Genomic DNA, 22,819 nt, shown 5'->3' on the forward strand with positions numbered 1-22,819 from the left:
TAAACGGATCGTTGTTAGTTGTGTGAGAAGATATTAAATAAATTATTGCGGATATTTTTTAAATAAGTATAATTACGTATATAAATAGTTAAGTATATATAGATTATTTGACTCGATATATTTTGTACAACGATCACATTGAGTCACATCTAAAAAGTATTAGCAAAGTCAACAGCGTATAGCGAGCCTAATGACGCGAACTTAATAACTGGCAACGATGTACCATGTGATCCACAAGAAAGCCTAAGCCACAATATTAATCGTATACACATAATTCCATGTCCTTTTTCATTCATTGTAAAAATGCACGTTTCACAGAAACTAGAGATGTAGCCATTACGCAGCTTGAAAAAGTGAATCAACAATATGTCGTACTGTCTTCTGCACGCTTTTAACGCTATTAGGAATGGTACGCGCAATTGTAAACATCGTTGTCCATTCCTCGTGTTACGATTTGCGTTTGAGAATATCAGATGCGCCGATTTTTAACATTGTTATTATTTAATAAAGTGTACCTATATGTATTTAAACGCCGTACTAATTACTGTAAATATTGCGAATAAACGTGTATATATATACACATATAGATCTAAATACACTCATACGTATATAAATGTAGCATAAACATGAATTTACATATTCTGCTTAAAATCATGTATAAGGAAGAATCAAAAAAACAACGAAATAATCAATATATATTAATTATGTTGAAAGTTAAATTAAAATCTTCATCAAGATAATCAAATTATATCCCACCATAAAGATAAAAGAAAACAGCAGAAAAAATTTTAAATCTTCTTAAGATAAACACTGACGAAATTATACGTGCTCTTTAGATTTTATTAGGAGTGTGATTTAATTTTGAGAGTGTTGCAAGATATGGCACTAATGCCAGTGTTGTCGAAGACTTTCCAATCACAGTAATTGTTTTTTAATCCTTTAATATTACTCCATAATATTTAGTCATTTACTAACAATAGATGCAGTAAACATCGTGATTATATCATCTTAAAAATGAAGCTTCCTAAAGAGCATTTTCGATATATGTTGCTTTTGTTTTTTAATCAGAAGAAAACGGCTATAAAGGTCATAGAATTCTGATAGAAATTTACGGTGATGTTGCCTCATTAATTAAGATATGTGAATATTGATTCAGATGATTCAAAAATGATTTCAATGTTAACGACAAAGATCGTTCGGGACAACCAAAAAAGATGGAAAATGCAGATTTGCAAGCATTATTGGACGAAAATCCAGCACAATCCATTTTAGAACTTACCAGAGCATCAAATGTTGATCATACAACAGTTACTAAACATTTACATGATATGAGAAAGATTTGTAAGAAAAGAAAATGCCATTGCATTCTCATGTTGCATTATCAGTCAAGCAAACGCTATTGGAGCTGGAATGGAAAGTCTTACCGCACCCGCAATATTCTCCAGACATTGCTCTGATTTTCATTTGTTCCATTCAATGCAATATGCTTTAGACTTTAGAGGATCACACTTTCATGATTTTGAAGATGTGCGAAAATTTGTTGAAAATTGGATCAACTCCAAAGAAGAATCTTTTTATCATCGCAGAATCAATTCAACTTTTGCCAGAAAGATGAGAAAAAGTTATACAAAACGAAGGAAAATATTTTGATTAAGGTATTTTGATTAAGTATTTGTTCATTATCTTGTTTAAATAAATCAGTTTTTGAGAAAAGACCCTCAAAACTAAATCACAATCCTAATAATTATTAAGATTTAAAGAGCGGACTATAATTGCTAAGAAATCTTATAAATATCATAACAACTGATTTAATAAAAAAATTTTTATTTTACGTTTCAGGAAAACGTAGCAATTTTATTGTTTCGTACGCATGATCCTTAACGTCCGAGGTGAAACTAGTGAAATACGTCATCCTTATCTTTACAACAGTCACGAATTATACTTTATAAATAGTTTAATTATCACTGTCTATTTTCTGAGGGACTGAACAATATTGTTAACAGGACAATCGATATTTTTTTTTCTACAGACAATAAATTTTCCATTCGAGAACCGAGTAAAGGTACAGAGACTGCAAAATTATTGTCACTCGCAATCAATTCTCGATTGCTGTGGATGTTGCGTCACGCCCGAAGCAAAAAAATTTTACTCACACAATAAAATTAACAGTCGAACAAAATCGCTAGCATAACATGGAAATTAGAAATATTTGTTACAAGACAACGGGATGTCTTGTAACAATGAGATTTCTTAATTCTCGATTATATATAATTATCTCCATGTTTTCTCTAAAAAGTGACAATGAATGACAATTGAGTCAATATTGAAAAAAAAAAGGTTCAATTGTCAATTTTTATATAAGAGTGAGATTTTACTTTTTAGATTATATTCCAAAGATTTTAGAGAAAGTAAAAATTTTTAATAGTCCAACGAAAAGATAAAATTTTTTAATGCTAACATATAAAAACGCGAAATATTTGCTATATCAAGAATCTCGAAATTAAATTATTTATATTATTTCTATTTTGATGTATTAATTCATATTGTGTTCCTATTTTCTTTTTCTTTTCACAATCAAATAATAAGTTAGTAATTTAAAAAACTGAAAATAATATCGTGCTTCTCTTTCTAAGAGCATTTCTTTCTTTATTCAATCATGCAATAGAAAGAAGGACAGTTTTACTTTTTTCTAAATACCAAAATCTAATTACTGCAATAAATTAGCATGAAAATTTACTGCTTCAACCAACGGAATATACAACTGAAAGTCAAATTTATACCCTTAAGAAACTAAAAGTTACTTTAGATGATATGTAAGTATTATTTTGTAAGCAAATTCTACAAATTGTAATTTATATAATTTTATACGTATCACGATTAGAAACATATGAGGATTGAAAGTATATGAAATACACATACACATGTAGTAAATTGCTATTAAATAATCTGACTAAATGATCGTCAGAAAAAGACTTAATTTTTTACAGTTTTATGAAAATTTTATGTAGATGTATACCTTATATACATTTAATATATTATAACTCTTTCTCTCTCTCTCTCTCTCAAGAATAAAATAAAAAATAATTTAATTCACTAGCACAAGACGCGCAGCAGTGGGACTGTAATTATACATTTTTTTTACTTGTAACATACAAATATGTAATTATTATATAAATATATAATTATAAATTAAAGCAGTGTTTCAATATCTTAAAAAGTAGTCATCACACACAATAATATCTTTAATTATCTTTCATAAACAGATATTTAATTTTAAAAGAATGCTGTTGTGCAAAAAATAATTGAATACTATTGTGTATTTCAAGTTATCTACGTATGACTGGGTTTACAGGTGACCATACACGATCAGTAAAACACTGATCAGGGGCTCTAAAAGAAACGTACCTATACGAAAAACTAAAAAAATACTATAATATACGTAAAATTACTATAATATACTGTAGTATTTTCCTAGACTTTTGTATACGCGCGTTTCTTTTCAAGAACAGATCCCCAATAATATTGAATCAGTAATACTGACAGCACGCATCAAATTCATCGAACAAATAACTACAGTCGCATGGAGTTCATTTGATGGAACTATCGCTCATTCACACTACCAATGCGATATGCTGCATTCGATGGCAATTTCTTTGTCAATATCTAGGCATTACGAAAAGACGCGCTCAAAAATTTTTTTAAGTATCTAATAACGTGACACTTGCACGAGATTCTCAAGAATAATGATATTAACAATATTTACTTACAAAAGTTGGTTACTCGCGCGTCGACTGATTGGCAAAATATGACGCTCGCTGCAATACCTCACATATAGAACATCCGGCGACAATCACACCAAATCACACGCAACGCGCACTTTACGAGGTCGCGACGTTGACAAGATACGATTACGTATAGAGATATAGAACTCCTGCACACGTTGGACGCAACAACGCTTGCCGTGCAGCGAAAGTTAGCACGGATAGCCAATCATTGTTTTGCTTTTATAGAAAAGTGATAAACTGATTTTGACTTTCGAGCCAATTATCGCCGCGCGGCAAGCGTTGCTGCATTCTATGCAGAAGCTATTACGATCCACTGGATATCGATTACGATCCGTGATGCCGTACGAATAGACGCAACGAGTTCAATATGGCGGAGGCGGGAAATCGTAGATCTCGCGGCCAACTTCACGGGTCAAGAACGATCGTCACGACATGCTACTTGATGACAGACTACGCTCAAATTATATATCTAGCGCAAAATTCAAGAGGCGATTAACGAATCTAATTCAAATATTATTGGTAAAAAGAATATTATTCGGCAATGAATGATGTATAAAAAAATCAAATTAATTAAAATTGTTTAGATTCCATTTTCGAAAGGCATCCTGGGAATATCTTAGGATGTTCAGAGAATACAAGATGTTCGTTGAACATCTTTAGAATCCCAGAGAACAATTTGACGTCTTAAAGACGTCATAAAGACGTCCTAAAATTCATGAGACATTTTTTGGAAGTATCAGAATGGCGTCTATATGACGTCTTAAAGATGTCTTATGCGTCGATTTATGACGTCTTAAAGATATTATCTTTAAGACGTCTTATGGACATTGATTTAGGATCAATTTCAGTTATGTTAACGTAAATGAAATTGATCCCAAATCAATGTCCATAAGACGTCTTAAGGATAATGTCTGAAAGACGTCTTTCAGACATTATTTTTAGATCAATTTCAGACTTATGCATTAATCGTCGGTAATGTAGAAATCATTAATTATTTAATTATTAATTTTTATTTAATTTTTAAATATATTTTTACACAAAATAAATACAAATTTTTTTTTAATTCCAATGCACGTCTTCTTTGTTACTATATATTCTTTTCAAGAATAGGAGTTTCGATCCGCATCCGCAATCGAGTTGGAAGAAAAACCAAAATAGGGAAACTCAGAAGACGGTGAAGGAGTAAGGACATTGCAGCCTTGGACAGGAGAGGAACGAATGCTGGGGAGGAATGAATGAATGAATGTTATGTGATTTTATAGTCACCGAATTTTAAAGAAGTAAATAATAGAAATAAAAGAAAGAACATACCATTGAAAAGAATTTCTTACCTGATCAATATCAAATTTGATTGAATGGAGTCCAGTCGGGTTACGATATGAATTCATTAACTTTTCTTTAAATTAAAATTAATGTTCTCTTCGTTAGCAATGGTCAGAAACACAACTGATGAAAGATCGATGACATAGAAAGTACAGCATCACATATTGCGATGATCATTTGTTAAAAGGAACATATTCAGATTATACATAAGTACCTCCACTTCTCTATTATACGTGCATTTACCACAAATTATTTACATGTTTAACGTGCTCATAGATTATTCATTAATTTGTTATTATTTATACAATATGGATTTAAAAAAAATTTACGATGAGACATCGCAACAATAAAAGTCATTTATTGTTACTTATATAATCATTTTTTAGTATTTTATATTATTTGAAATATTTATGTTATATATAGCGCATCTAGAGATTTTTATTATTAATAATAAATATAAAATTGACAATATAAGTCAACTCTTAGTCAATTACATTCAAAATCGACAAAAAATCATTTCAGAATAGTCGATATTATAAATGTCAATCTTAAAAATCGACTTTAAGAGTCGACTATAAAAATCAACTTTAAGTCGTCTTAACGATGTCTTTTGGAAAAGTCCTCAAGACGTCTTTTTCAAATGTCCTCAAGACGTCTTTCCGACTACATGCAACAGACTTATTTTGGATAAAATCCGAAAGACATCTTAAGAACGTCTTTTGGAAAAGTCCTCAAGACGTCTTTTTGAAGACGTCTTTTGGATGTCTTTCAGACGTGCATTGTTCTCTGGGATATCTCTTTTGCCTGTTTCTATCACTGTAGGTAAGTGAATCTCAACTTCCTCTTATCTTTTTTTAAATCACAGAGCTAGAAAAAATTTAAGAATGAATCGAGTGAACCGGGATTAAAATTAGACTATATTGACAGAAATAGACTGTTCTCCAAAAATTTAATAATATCCACCTCTATTAATAAAATTCTTATTATAACTCGGGTTAAAATTTACTCCTTTATTTCTTTCTTATTCTTAGAATGAAAAACCGGTAAAAAGATAAGTTAAACCTGATTAAACTGAAATTAAAGTTAATCAACATTGATAGAAATAAACGTAAGAAATTAATTCTTGGCAAACAAACAGAATCTATCATCAAAGATATACCAACTGGCTTGTAATTTTAAACACACGTGTGGCGTAACATTTTAATAACTGTTGTTGTTATTTTATATATAGACGTTATTGAACATATGTTCGCCATGATAGCTATCAGCGTAGCACAGAATTACGATGCCACAAAGCATTATCAAGTTTTCTCATCAAATCCCTGAATAGGGTTGTCTTCTCGTCAAGCACTATTCAAAGATCATTCTGGTAATGCGTGCTTGCGTCTGGCAGCGACGAGAGATCACGAATTCTACGTGAAATTCCTGGTGAAATTGCAATTGGTTACAATGTCTAGACGATCAATCGGTATCCCATTCAAGAATGCGCAACGAAGCAACCCTATATAGTAGTTCCTGGATCTCACTCAAGTCAAGATCAGAAATTGAACAATCTCGCAGAAGACTGACCATTTTAGAAAAATAACGGAAAAGAACGTGATGAAAAAGCGATAAAAAATCATTTCTGTACTGCCTTATTCAAATAAATAAATAAACAAAAGATAAGAGAAAACTTTAAGGAGATGTTCCATCGAATACTTTTTCTAAATTAAAAAATATTTATTTATTTAAAAGAATTTAACGCACGTAACGTTAAGCGTAATATGGTATCATTAGGGAGTTTTTGCAATGCCGTTTATATCCCAGATATAGTGAACGCTAAAATCACGTTATCCTTTTCTTAATTATAGGTGTGAAGAAAAAGATAACGTGACAGATTCTGGAATAAACAATATTGCAAAACTCCCTAGTGTTTTAATAATTACCGTAATTATTTAATACTGTAGAAAAATTAAAATAGAAAAATGTATAGAGAAAATTTACTTAAAATTTTTTTTAGAAAATATATAGCTTATTCAGTTTGACGCAAGCCATGCAAGAATGAAACATGTAAGAGGCAAAGTATAAGAGGCTCATTGGGACCGCGTTGATCATATAACAGGGAATAAGGGATAAAGCGCACAAACATCGTGCCCTCGGGCCCCGTCTCCATGGTTACTATGAACTCAATATCCGTGTCGCCCGAGGGTTTCACCAGCCTGGGGCTGTCATCCCTCGAATCCATCCGGTGAAACGTTCTTCTCTCTCTCTCTCTCTCTCTCTCTCTCTTCCTCGTCGAGCTGATTATATTCCATTTCTGGATCGCCCTGGCCACCTTAATACCGAGTTTTCCAGTATACACAACACGAAGCCACAAGCTATGTGAAAAACAGGCTTTTTAGATAGATATAAAATTCGAAGATATTTTTCCTCAACTCCCTATGTCGTTAATCCACTTAAAAAAATCTGCAGCTGATACTTCGCAATACATCTTGCATTTTATTCTATCGTATACTATATCTTCATCTCGTACTCATTAGAAGTGCAAACCTGACGACTCTACTTCAGCTACACATAAAGAAGAGTTTTACAGGACTTTGAAGAGCTCAAATTAAAATAAATAACAAATTAAAGGTACAGTAAATGTAAATCTAATTTATATAAGTTGAAAGGAAAATTATTTTGAGTACGTAAATATCAGGAAAAAAGTACATATGAAAGCGAGAAATTTTTACCATCTTTTCTAAAATTTGTTCTCTAATCTTTTCATTTATAATTCTTACCTTTATCTATGAATTTAAAACTTTTTTGTTTTTACGATCAATGATATACATATATACATATACATAATTATATATATATTGTATGTAATAAAATTATATCGAATTCTTTTTTTCACTTTATATTAAACAAGTAACTATCAATCAAGATTGGCAAGTAACGCATTATTTGTAACGTCGTTACCGTTACAAATTACTTTTTTCGGTAACGAATAGATAACGACGTTACATTTTCTTCGGAGTAACGTTCATGATAACGCAGCTACATTTTTGGGATAATGGTAAGGATTTTACTATAGTTACTTTTATCGTTACTTTATTTCTAGCCACGTAAAAGTTTTAGTCGTAACTAAAGCTATAGAAAACAGAAATGCGACGTCAAAGGAATAGGTCTAATTGGTTCTCTTAATTACGTAATCACAACGTCTTTTTTCACATTGTATTCACAGTTTACACTTATAGGCTGTGTTCCGTTTCACGCATTATGATGTATCATTTTATCTTTCTTTAATATTCGGTGAACAACCAGGATAAAATGATATATCATAACGCACTATGTGTGAAACGAAACGCATCTATACGCTAAACATATAGCATGTAGACTGTACTGATTGTAGTGATGAGACCAGCGAGATCATGTGAGATTCTATCCTAATAAATATAAATATATATATATATATATACACATTTTTTTAGCTCTATTCCTCTATTATAAACATATAAAAAATAGAATTTTGATGTTTTTTACCAAAAAAATCTACATCTAACATTCTATTAGTGTCAAGAAAAAAAGTAACAAAAAAGTAACGATTCGTTATATTTGAGTAACGATAATGGTAACGAGTTACTTTTGCAAATCAATAGGGAGTTTTTTAAAGTTACGTTATTTTTTTCTTCACAACTAATTAAGAAAAGAATAAAAGGTGACTTTAGCGTTCACTGTATCAGGGATAAATGGTATTGGAGAAACTCCCTATCAACGAGTAACGGGAACGAATATTTTTTAGGAAAAAGAACGGTAACGGTAACAAGTAATTTTCATGAGGTAATGTTGTCAACCCCACTATCATTATAATCTTATATACATTTGTTCCCTCCTATTTAGTTTAGGTCAAAATATCATAGTAAAAGAGAAATGTTTCGAGAAGTGATGGTAATATCCATTCTAAGAGACTTAATAAAAATTTCAGATTATTGCGTGATATTAATTACATAGGATTACATTACATTGCAGATAAATTGTTCATTTAAATTTGGAAACGCGCATAATATTCCAAAATGGATTTGTTCGAAAAGAAATAATACAAACTCTAAATACATACTCGCGTCAGATATGTTCCAATATCATAAGTAGCAATATTTGTGCATAAACAGCTATTTAAATATTAAATCTTATAGCACCGTACATGTGAAAAACACACCTATAAGAAATTGCCTTTAATGGTCGAGCTGGATCTTAAGTGCTATTATAATTCCATGTGAAACATAGTTATAAAAAAACAGCTACTGTTACAAAAAAAAACTTCAAAAATATTTAAAAGATCATACTTGAAAAAAATTGAAGATTTATTTGGCGCTTTTTTTTTTTAGATATCATTAAGACTTAACTAAAATTCTACGGTGTTATGTTTATCAATTAGACGTTTGCTTCGAAACATATTCAACATAAACACTTCTGTAATATAAAAAATATAAAAAGGAAAATTTTGTTTTTGATAGTCATTTTAATAATATTTTATAAAACTAAACATAATATCATACTAAAAAATAAAGAAATGTGATTTGTATTTCGACGATATTTGTTTTTTTATATTTTATTATCTCACGCTTACTGCTTACCCAGTACAATTTATAAAAATATCATAATGTACCAAAATTGTAATTACTGTAATTTTTTTCATATTCTTCTTCTCTCTCTATTTATAAATATATTAATTAATATTCCACCTACTGGCAGTAAAGAGAACATTATGATTTATTTACGCTTTACTTCGAGTTTGTAAAAAATGTATAATAATTGCAAAGAGGATAATACAGCTAAGTGAGGATTTTTATACGCGATGTGCTCAGCAAAAATTGGTACATAATGATTTCAAACGCTTCCCAAGTAAAGTATGCAGTTATTAAAAACGACTTATTTACACAAGGTATACACAGTGCCATTTCTGTCACGACAGATTGTTTGAATATTAATTAGATAGATCAGGAGGGTATTATTTTTAGTTTAAATTTTAGCATATGTAAATGCTGTTCGATCGCAATAGTTCTCTCAAAAATGATCAAATCAATTGTAATGACAGAAAAAAAATAATAATTGAAGTACTTATATATACAAATACGTACGTAAATTATGTCGTCTCCAATTATCCCTCCCATATTAACGCTTCAGATGTATGAATTCTAAGTAACGATATTTTTCCAATTACATAAATTTTGTGCTATAATACATTACAATGCATATACCCAAACTTATTTTCCTTACGCATTATCATATTTGTTCAGTCTTTCCTACGTGAAATCGTTTTAACCAATTAAATCAATTGTCGCGTGTAACAATAATTAACAATTGTGATTATTACACGTTCATTCTTCATTTTGTTTATTGACACCTGAAAGCTAAGAAACGTCATCATATACGTCGGAATATATTATAATAGAAATATTTTATTGTGCTCTTCTATTCAAACTGGAAGCACAGAAATTGCTAAATATTAAATGTTGATGTAAATTATTTTCTCTCGACTTTGTGAGCATAAAATACAAACATACTCCATAACAATATATATCTTATACCAAATAATTTAATCAACACTTAAGTGGATAGTAATAAAGGCGACATTATGCTATTTCATAATAGGCATTTCAAAGATCGGCAATACTCGAAAATACGGGAGATTTCTTTTTACTGTAATATCAATCTTGATATTTAACTATTATATCAAAAATTTATAATTAAAGCAACATGAAATAAAATATTTTAATAAAAGTATTATCAAAGTATGTGAAAGATTAACACGAGAGCTGTAAAACAATTGTGATACAAGGGAAAAATATCTACTAAAAATGTGCTTGTATTGCACAAATAGTTTCACGTTATGTTGTAAATAATAAGTAAAGCTACAAAGATTAATCATACGTTTTATATGTTAAAAAAACATTAATTATGACTAATATATATATATATATATATATATATAAATTTTTTTGATCGTCGAAAGAAATAGACATATAAATGATATAATATAAACCGACATCACGAAAGAATCAATGAAAATAGATATTTTGTAAGCATTGTTCTCTATGATCTCAGGCACCACATACATTTGTGGCTACTTTTTTTTACATGTAAATCAGGTACTCGCTTTGAATTTGTTTTAATTCATTATGCAAAGTATTTCTGCAAAAGTTTATTATTAGCAGAATCCGCACCAAAATTCCGAGAAGGAAATATAAATAATTAAATTAATATTAATAAAAAAAATATTGGTTATTCTTAGTTTTGTAAATATTTCTTTAATAAAAAACGTAACAGCTAATTTTTTTTATAAACACTGAAAATGTTGATTGCAATATACAACATAATATACTGATAACAATTCCAACTTCCGGTGGAGAGTAGCTATATTCTGTTGTACCAACATTGAAATTATCACTATTTAGTAATTATGTGTAAGATATTGTACAAATTATTCCATACTTTTTGGACAGTGTGCTCGCGGTATTATTACATTATAGTTTGCAAAAATACGATTTACTATTATAACAAAACCTGCTTATTTTACACTAGCGCTACAGTGTCCAAAAGTATAGGTCAAGTATTACAATGCAGCGAACCTATACATAGTGACAATATACATACATTCATTCACTTAATGTACATACTCACATACTCACCATGTAACAATATTTCTATGGCCACACACAACACACATACACAATGTTCTCTATCTCTCTCATGTACACACCACGAAAGGACTATGTAGACTAATCACGAGACATGTGCTCATACACATTACTCTTTTCATCGATGCGATTGTGTTGAAAAATAAAGAGCGATCTATTATGTTACATTTAAAAAACGTATGCTACAGTTAAAAAATGTTCAGTCATTTACAATAGGGAAGCTTAGTATCGACATGATGGAAACAATTTTACCTTGAATATACGCAGAATCCCAAGCCAATTCCCAATAATTTTTATTGCAGTAATATGCAATGTGCAATAACTTACTATACATTGCAACGTAAAATAACGTTGTACGATCCATCGAGGCCAGCTCATACAAGACCATGTAGATAGAGCGCCAGATTTTGGGCGGGTCACTAAAGTTCCTGCCCTTCACAGTGCATCACTTCAAGTATGATTTATACAATGTTGTGCTTCTACATGTTTCTTTCTCTTGTTCGAGAAGAAATACCAAATCCCTGAAATTCACTCTCTTCAAACGTGGTCTCATGGGCATTTGCCTATTCAATCCGCTCACTGATGCATTTGCGCTAGAAGTACTGTTGGTCGATCCTGCTGTATCGAGCTTAGGCTTCTTACGAGGGCCAATTGCTAGCAAAGCTGTTTTATTTGCATCCATTGTCCTTAAATGTTCCATCTCTGCACGTTGCATCTAAAATGTTTTATTCATTCTAAATAAATAATGAAAAGGTAAACTCCACAGAAAATTACGAAAAAATTAGGATTTATGTAACATAATTTATCATACGAATTTATTGCAGAATTATATGTGTTTATATATTACCTCTTTGGCCTTAGCTTTTAATTCTGCCTGCTTGGGATCTTCTGTTTTTGCACGACTCTTTGCAGCACGTAAAAGTAATTCCCGTTCTTGTTCTTCGTGTTTCCTACGTTCGATTCTATCTAAATCTTCCAAAAATTTTAATTGTCCCCTTACATCTTGTGTTACTTCATATCTAGGATCGATCTATAACCAGATAAAATATTATAAAAACAAAAAAGAATCTACTAAAATATCCACTAATTTATATTTAAAAAATGTTTAATTAATAGATTAATATCTATAAATTATATCTGTATATATAAATAAAAATACAAAAATTTTAAATAAATATTCTTTTTCTTCTCTATAAATTTTAAAAATAAATTTTACCTTTATAAAATCTATCCTATGTTCTGTGATGACTGCTAACTTTTCTACTAAATTCTTTAACCTTTCTTGTACAGCATGCGAAATTAATGCTGCTACTTCTTGGTTGGGTTCATCTAGTCCATGACTGGATGCTAAAATGATATATTGTTGTTAGAATTAATTTATACATTGTTCTATATCGGTTTATATTGAAAAGAATAAAATTACCAATTTGTTTAATTCTTTGTTGTAATGGTGTCATGTGTAAAAATACTTCATCTTTACAAGATCGTATTTGAGTACCAACAAATTCTGTAGAACCGAGTATTCTTTGAGATTCCTCTGCAAGATTAACACCACCCATAGCTGCTACATCATTTATATCATCATCCGCCCTAAATCATATAATAAATCATCACATATTACATGTTCATAATAATAATGATATGCATCAACTTCAGATACATATTTCTTCGCTCGTATCTCCGTTCATTTATTCACAATAATTGACTATTTTTACAACACTCTTAGACAATAAAAAACTTACGTATATCCTGCTGATGAAAACGTTTTTTTCTCTTTCTCCTTCGCAGCCGGTTTTTGAACAAGAGAAGGCACTACGGCTTTATTAACAGTAGTGGTGGTATTGAGTGTTTTTCCTTGTGTAGTAGTCATTGGTTTTACAACTGTGGTTGCAATTGTGGGTGGTTTTTGCACAACAGGGGCAGAGGGGCGAATTCCCGTTGCTGCTACTGTTGATTTTACAGTATATGTTGCTGCGCTAGGACTCCGAACCACCGTTGTTACTGGTCGAACCTAAAACAATGTAATTTTTATTGTATTATACATTGCATTTATAAAAAAATTGCAAAAACGCATAATTTCTGTCAATAAAATATGTCAATAAAACAATTAAAACTTTTTCAAATTTATTTCTGTACAATTATACCGAGTGTCTCATTTTAACGTTTACATTGAAATATCTAAAAAATACAGAAAAATGTTTCAAATAAAAATTGTTTCTGAGAGAGATATATTTATCATACAATTTAAGTATTTTCTATCGATTGAGAGTATATAAAACTTGATCGGTTCAGCCGTTATTGAGATCTGATAATCTCAATCCGCCACGACTCGTCGGTTCGCGTAAAGTAGCCACGGCAGTGTCAAGCGCGCCTGGCTTAGCGCCGAGACACTACCGTGTCTCCAGATTTTGGAAGATTATTTTGTATCACGTTGTTTTTTTTCAAGTAGAAATGCCAAAAAGATATACTTTATATTGTACCTTATTCTAGCACATTTAACATGAAAAAAATATTAAATATGTAGTAAACTATTAACTTTTATAATATCTTACCTTTGAACAGAATAATGAGTTGCATCAAATAATATAAACAACTTAAAAAATGTATGTGAACAAAATGGATAATTTTTTAAATAAGCATACGTCCCCTTCGAAACTGATTTACTTTTATTTATCTCTATATAAATATATATTTAACATTTCTAAAAAATAAATAATAATCTTACCAGCCTCTGTGGAATAGTTTGAACAGGTCGTGGGACTGTTGTTGTAACTGCTGCTGCTGCTGCTGCTGCTGTTGCCGTGACTGCTGTTGGAAGCTGTGTCATTACTCTCACTTGTGTTGTTGCTGTTGCTGTTACAGGAACGGTTGCTGCCACTGCTACTGCAGGTCTGTATTGAGGTTGCTACAATATACAATAACATATAATTACAAGTTAGAAAATAATGTGACAATCCTGTAACAATTATATATATATATAACAAGTATTATGTATCTATGAAACAGTGATAAATCAATTAAACTTGCCATCGGTAATTTATCTCCTATGGTAAAAAGCTTATTCAACCTGCTTTATACTTAAAAATGCAATACAGGTGAATTATTTTTCACCCTGTATCGTATTTTTTATATAACAAAAAAATTATTTTACCGTAAGAGTTGGAACAGCCGACGATAAAGAAAAAACAACACTGGCTGGAGGAGGCTTTATTCCTTCTATGACTAATTCCTTCGTGACAAGTGATTGCCGTAAAAGAGGCAAACTTTTCTTCAAAAATCCAATGAGACATGGCTGTGGTGAAGCATTTAATAATTTTTCAAGTCTGTCACAAAATTCTTCTGGCTCGACTTTAGTATCAATCAGTTCTTGTATCAAAGTTCGAACATTGCGTTCCACTGCTTTAGGCTCTCGACTAGATAACTCTAATAAGTTTGCTAAGAATTTACGGCACTTTTCTTTGGTATTATCAGTAGTTTGACGCTAAAAGAAAAAAAGAAACATCATTAATTAAAAACGATATATAAAATTAAACTATTTTATTTTATAAAATTTAATTTTTTATGAAATTTCAAATAAAATAGTCATTACTACTTAATTTGTAATTTGTAAGGATTTCAGCTTAAAAGAAGTGAAATATACCGGTGTAGAAGTTTGAGCTGTTTGAACAGTGGTAGCCGTTGGTGTAGAAGTAGTTGTGGGTGCAGTAGTCACTGTTCCTGGAGTTGTAGTAGATGTAGTAATAGTAGGAGCAACAGTCTGTAGCAATATAATATTTTTATAATACATTAATGTCGTTGAAATGTTAAAATTATTATAATCTATGGAATATTATATAAAAATTTACGTTCATGTACTCAGATTAAATAAATTAATAAAAAACTTAATAAAAAAAACTTGCATGCAGAAATAATAAATGTAAATAATAAAGAATAAACTTAATTGTAAAATATAATTATTACATTTCAAATAAATTTTGCAGTATAAGAAAAAGTGAATTATTGAGACTTTATCGCACATATTTACATGTAACAATTGTCCTAGTAAACATTAATTAATATAATTAATGCAATTTTGGGGAATAACACATAAGATTTATTGATTTTATATAGTACATTTATATTTAAAATCACAAACATAAACAAACAAATGTATTTGTTAAAATTTCAAAAGGTTGTGATAAAAATATAAAAATTACTATTTTCATAATTTACTGCATGCAACTAGAATTTTTGAAAATTCTATATTACTACATTTGTGATAATTGCATCTATTTTTCTGACATGCATGCCAAGGTTTAGAATAATCCTATCAAAAAGTTTAACTCCACTGGCTATTGCATATAAACATAATCATAAGTTTTTAATATATAATTTTTAATACATTTTATACAAATCAATTATTTGCATTAATAAGTAATTTGACTTTAAAAATATAACAAAAATATTTATACTTATAATTAATTGCTACATGTTTATATATATATATATATATATGTATATATAGCATTACAATGTATTCTTTAGACGCACTTGTACCTTGTACAGACTCATATTTTACAAATTTTTGTGACTATGTAGACATATAAAATATATGATTAAAATAATAACATATGTCAATAATCAATATTCATTGATTGTTTTATTTCAATAATTTACAGAACAATATATCAGCTTTTATCTAATTTCAATTGTCAATGTAAGAAAATGTATAAAAATTTTTTTGAAAGTAATTGTGCAATATGCCAATTTTTAACTAAATTATACTATTATATCATTATTCAATATATAATATAATATAATAGTAGAAATAGACAGAGATAGATTTAAAAAATGTGTCATCTTACTATTATGATTTCTCAATACCAATTAGAAAAAGTAAGCTCATAAAAATAGATTCATAAAAATTTTAAATAATCACATGCTAGTACAATAACATATTAGGAAGAAAAATAAACTTTTTAAAAATATATGTATAAAAATGTAGAATAAAGGGCAAAAAGATATCTGTATGTATATATATAGATATCCTCAAACATATTCTTTCTTAAAAATAATTTATCTTTCATCTAACATAGCAGTTTCTACGTAACATAACACCTTTAACCAATAATTCATGCAATTAATTAAAAATTGGAAAGATATTATTTGAATTTTAACGCATTTACTATACTTCATAAAACTTAAGACACACTACTAGAAAAATGCATCCCAAAAAATAAGCTAATATTGAGATGTTATCAATTATCTTAAATTTTTATAATAAGATGTAGAATAAATGTGGACAAAAATCAATAAATACTATGACAATAAGTAAAATTGTTCATAAAAACTTTTGCATTCAGAATACTCATAAAAATTGTATAATATACTGTGTCTTTTAAGTATAATGCACTAAATATTTGCAAACAATCAATAAATAAATTAATAGTAAAAATTTTATGTAGTAATTAAATTTAGTGTGAACAAACAGTAAACAAAATATATTGGCTTACTGATAACATCATTCCACAGAAAATAAAATCACAAACTAATAAATATCTACAGTAGCACTACAACGAGTCTTGTAAGAGGTATAAAAGTGCGTCACCTGAACAGATTTTCTTAGGGTGGCGAGTGGTGGGCCAGTGAACTGAGTATTCAGCCTACTTACAGTCGGCACTGAAGCTAGGCGGTATGTAGTGCCTGGAGATGGTGCAGCAACTACTGTATTGCCAGTTATACTATTCGGTGTAACTGCAGTACCCGTAGGTGTACCCGCAGTTGGAGCTGGACCCACCCTCAGTAACTGATATTGCCCATTTTCTGTTTTTAATAACAGATGACCTTGAGCACCAGCTTGAAGGCTATGAAGTGTCTGTAATGTTATCTAAAAATTGGAAATAATAATCATTAGTTATATTATCAGTATATAAAATTTATTTTCTACTATAAGTAAATAAAAAGATCTCTTTGAACAGTTAATTATATAAATTAATAGTATAGTATAAGTAAAGCAATATATATGAGCATTAAAATTCTATATATTTTTACAATTTAAAAATTTAAATATAACTTAAAATTGGTTTAAATATATTTATGTAGATATACAATAGAAATCTAAATACACAAATAAAGTTGTTAAAATAAATTCCAATACACTTTCTTACATACTATACAAGTATATGTACTTAATAAATAAAAAAAAGAAACTTTATAATTTATCATAACAAAATGGAACGTCTTACCCCTGGACCTCCAGCTCTTGCTCCAACCAATTGGTGTTGTCCAATCACTACTCTTGGGGTAACTTGTTTATTAGCTTGCTGTCCCGTTACTGGCGTTGCAGGACGCATCGTATTTACATTAAGGATTTGAACATTACTGGGAACTATCGTTGAAGTAACCCCACCCTTAGTCTGCAATGCTGTGCTGACTGCATTGCCAGCCACAGAGACTGGTACAGACATTGGAACGGAAACCATGCCAGGTGCTACACTGGTCTTGATCACTAAAGCTGCCCCTGTTGGCTTATTTACTGTGGTCACTGTTTGGCTCGCTGCCTGGCTAACAGAGCCAACATTGGTAACAACGTTCGCTGTAGTCTGCAGCACTGCCTGCGACGTTATACCTAAAGTACCGTTTGCTAACTGCCCGACAGTTTGAGCGGGAAAGGAGAGCTTATTATTGGCATTTGCCACCCCCGTAGTGGCAATAACTTGTCCGACTGTGGGATAGATAAGCTTCACTGGTTCATGCGTCTTGGTTAAGCTTGGTATATGTGTAGTCTGATTACTGGACACCTGATTAGTCGTTACTTGATTGATATAGGTAGCGGGAGATATCCCTGATGGTTGCGTGTGTTGTTGCTGCTGCTGTGGCTGTACCTGCTGCGGCTGCTGCTGTGTGGTGATGACCTGTGGCGCCACTGTGTTCGAGGTAACCACGTTCACGGGCAACAGAGTGCTGGTAGTAATCGACTTGGTGACCTCCTGAGTCATTAGACTGTTCACGGTAGTCACACCGCCGCCGTTCGAAACCCCATGTTTCTGTGGCTGCACCGCGGTGATGGTGCCCCCGTTGGAAATAGCGCTGTTCACCTGGTGATTCTGCTGGCTGACCGATGCGGAACTCGCTTGATGACCGACGATAGTCGGCGTGGACGTTACAAGCTGCGTCTCAAGGGAGCCCACTATCGCGTTCACTGCGGATTCATCTACATCCGTGCTTAGAGCTTCCTCCAGAAACTTAGCTGACGCCATTTTCTTCCAAGCTCCAACTGTAAACTGATCTGCGCATGCGCTTGTCGCAAATTGCTCCCATAGTGCCTTGCCCCCTCTTCCTCGCCCTTCTAACGTGTTCTAGCAATCGTACGCAACCAACGCAAACTACGCGGCGACTCGGCGTGACTCGACGAGTGCGAGTCTAGCTGATACGGCCGATCAAATTTTCTTGATATTCCATGGCTTAATCTTTGGCAGCTTTGGCTTCGCGTGCTGCGGACTTCTCATAACGACGGAGTGACATGCACGTCATTCACGCCGTGAATCATGTTATGGCCGCTTGACAGCGTGCATGCAACACGTCACCCGCCAAAATGGCCATCTTCGAAATACGCAATCGACGCGCCGTTTACGTACACACGTTGCACGCGTCGATACCCACCACATGGCTGTACACTACCAATCCTTCCCCTTTCACGTAATTTCGTACGTAAAGAAAAACCGGAAAGCTGCAAAAAATTTTTCGTCTATTTTCTCTTGAAAAAAAAAAATGCGTTCTAAAAAAATGTTTCCTCGCGCTCGTGTCTGTCGCTCCCCCTTCCTATATGACTGATCACCGGTGCGGCTACGCCTCGGAAAAACACGTGCGTGGCTACGCGGGAAAGCGACGGAGGAAGCGACGCGCGATCAAAACTTTCGAGATCCTCTCATTTTCTACCGGAAACGATAACACGTGACGAAAGCTGATCGGCCATTGCGATGTCGCGTGTCGTTTTCCTGACATGTATGTAGGGTGTTGTTTCATTTGTGCGTTTTGTCATGCAACAAATGTATGCAGGACAAAAAGATACTCAAGTTAGACTACCATACAGCCAATCAACAGGCTTAAAAAATTTGTATGTTAAAAATGCACAAATGAAATAGCGTCTATACTGATCGTAATTTGCATACGAAAATGTTCAAATTCGCACGCCTGTTTCACAATAGAGCCGTAATTCGTATAATGCCTAGTTCATCCTGGATGCGATGGGCGATGAACGACGAGCGATATCCAATAAAAGCTTTGCTTTTGCTCACACGACGATGTAAAGCAGAGTTCTTATTAGTTGTCGCGCATCGCTCATCTAGTGTGAACTAGGCATAAGAAATTAACCAATCATGATCGAATATTTTGTCATATTCAACTCTGATTGGCCAATTTTTTACTGCTTACGAATCGCGACTTTGGCTGCGTTCAGCAGATTCAACAGTTTTGCAACCGTTTTATGATTCGTCTCGTTGATTATATTGGATTATATTTTTAGATCTAAAGGAATAGTTCTATCTCAGCGAAAAATCATAAAACAGTTTAGCCCATGGCACACAGAAAAACGTAAGGCCGTAAACGTAATCAGTAAGCGAATTGACCAATCACGGTCGATTATTCTTCTCACATTCGACTGTGATTGATCAATTTCTTAAGCGGAGAGCACAGACTTTTGCATAACGCATAAATCGTATACATAAAGAATTTGATTGGTCCATTGACTCATGCATAAGAAAATGGGCCAATGAAATTCCTTATGCACATGCTTTAGATCAAAATATTCTCGATTCAGTTTTTAGGTTACACGAAATCAGTTTTCTCGTAAGAAATGGTAGACACATACTGCTTTTTGATTGGTCAGTCATAACGTAATCATAAGCTGTAAGTCAGAAGAGATGGAATTTGGCCATCTCCACTCGGTCACGGACTACCGACTTATTACTATCTTATGACGCATTACTGACTCGCTTGCAACTAGCTTCTGACTTCTGATTTATGACTTATGGCTTATTGTAGAAGGCCCATAATACTATTGATGGTGCTCGGTAAATGGCATTCGAATCGCAAAACTCCTGTATACGCATGCGCACACACAATAAACAAAGAATAGCGAGGTTATTTTTTGACAGTAACAGGAAGATATAAATTGTCATTGCCTAAATAATAAAAGATTTTTATGTGCAATTGATTTTTAAATCACTGATTTTATTTTTCCAAACATGTAATTTATTTTTCTTTTGGTCACTTGCACTTGCCGATTTACAATCGGGAAACGACACACACGCGTCATCGGGCTGCGTTTGGGAATAGATACCGAGTGCCTTGAGCTATCAGTTTATCATGAAGAATAGACCGACAGGAATGATGTCTCTCGGCTCAGTTCGCAGTGGTACAGATGACGATTGGTCACGTGACCAATATGATTGGTTAATTATTCCTTCATCCGAGAACTCGGTCCAAGTTCTAGCATCGTGGACACAAGAGGCCTGTTCTTTTTACCGAACTGGTATGTACACAGAGTGCAATAAGTTGAAGTGAAACAGATATATGTTTGTTTCATTTCAACTTATTGCACTGTATGTACCAGTTCAGACAGTGCAGGCAAAAAGAACAGGCCTAAAGCGGGGAGCACAGACTTTTGCATAACGCATAAAGCATGTGCATAAGGAATTTCATTGGTCCATTTTCTTATGCATGAGTCAATGGACCAATCAAATTCCTTATGCACATGCTTTATGCGTTATGCAAAAGTCTGTGCTCCCCGCTTAAGGCTTAACACACATACATAAATTCGTATGTTATATAGATATACGATTTTATGTATGTGTATAGGACGTGTGGAACGGAAGCGACATCTCTCGAGCAGCATTTCGAACTAATACAGATGATGAGTTTTGGGCACATAATCTGACGCGTCGTCCCGGTATTAGTTCAGCCTCCTTATCTCTATTCTTCATGATAGAGTCCTAGATATCAGAGAAGTGCAACCGATGTTCCGCATCCCTGATTGGCGTGACTGACAGCCAATCATGACATTCATTCATTGGTACTAAAAATGGCTGACTAATAGACGATTGGTGGATTTCATAGTTCGTCTGCAAACGATGCCATTTTTAGTACTTTCTTAGTAGTTTTGCGATACTGACTTAAGCCGGTTGCGCTTCTCTGGGTATCGATCATGAAACTTTTTCCCCTAGGATGAAAAGTGAAAATTGAAAAATTTCTCCATTAACTTCAATGATAAAAATTTTCACTTTTGACTTTTCATCTTAGGGAAAAAGTTTTATGATCGATACCCTGATATCTAGGGCTGCGTTCAGGGGGTCGATTCTGTATCTCGAAACAAAGTAAAAATTACAAAAGTGAGCAAATTTACTAGGTATTGACCAATGAAATTATAAATGTTCTAGTAAATTCGCTCACTTTTGCAATTTTCACCTTATTTCAAAATACAAAATCGATTCCCAGAATCATCATCTAAGTGCACCCAGATGTCGTGTTATCCTTGTTTATCATTCATGAATAACAAGGATAAAACAACATCTAGGTGCATCCGCACGACGATTCTGAACGCACCCTAGAACTCTACCCTCGCCTATCTTACGAATTTATGCTCGGGATCCCTATATTCCTATGTCCATGGGTACGGTTTCAATCACAATTTCAATCAACAATTTCAATCACACGCTATCAATTTTAAAACCGCGGGAGGTTTACCATACTTGCGTTTCCTTCATGTTTACCTAATAAATGACAAATTATGACGATTTCAAGCGGTAACAAATCATGACCATTTTAGTGTCATCATCTCCCGGACTATGAGGTTGATCATGATCTGAATTCACCTTTATCGTACGTCGCATGAAATGTCAGGTCTGTTCTGTATTCTTGTACTTTAAACTGCAATGAGTTTTACAACCAGTTACAGCGAAACGTAAATTTATTTCACTTCAACTTATTGCACCGTTTAGACATTAGTTTAGGCCGGTTTAGGCAGAAATAAAGAACCAATTTAACCTATCGGTTTCATACAGTCGATTATCT

General features: G+C 32.3%; 1 protein-coding gene across 2 annotated transcripts; it reads right to left on the minus strand.

Annotated features, from left to right (window-relative positions):
- Nucleotides 1-12,215: 12,215 nt before the first annotated feature.
- LOC108774788 (TBP-associated factor 4) lies at nt 12,216-19,014 on the minus strand. 2 transcript variants are annotated; one of them, XM_018540988.1, is made up of 10 exons: nt 17,995-19,014; nt 17,421-17,636; nt 15,411-15,527; nt 14,922-15,251; nt 14,496-14,675; nt 13,513-13,781; nt 13,194-13,360; nt 12,987-13,117; nt 12,618-12,800; nt 12,216-12,485 (listed from the first exon to the last, which is right to left on the minus strand). In XM_018540988.1, the coding sequence occupies exons 1-10, from the start codon at nt 19,006-19,008 to the stop codon at nt 12,216-12,218; spliced, it is 2,877 nt and encodes a 958-aa protein (XP_018396490.1). In that variant the 5' UTR covers nt 19,009-19,014. The 2 variants fall into 2 exon arrangements, with proteins under 2 accessions (XP_018396490.1, XP_018396489.1); XM_018540987.1 differs by having other exon boundaries at nt 17,358-17,636.
- Nucleotides 19,015-22,819: the final 3,805 nt, after the last annotated feature.

This window comes from Cyphomyrmex costatus, unplaced genomic scaffold, assembly GCF_001594065.2.
Source record: "Cyphomyrmex costatus isolate MS0001 unplaced genomic scaffold, Ccosl1.0 scaffold274, whole genome shotgun sequence".
Taxonomy (NCBI): domain Eukaryota; kingdom Metazoa; phylum Arthropoda; class Insecta; order Hymenoptera; family Formicidae; genus Cyphomyrmex; species Cyphomyrmex costatus.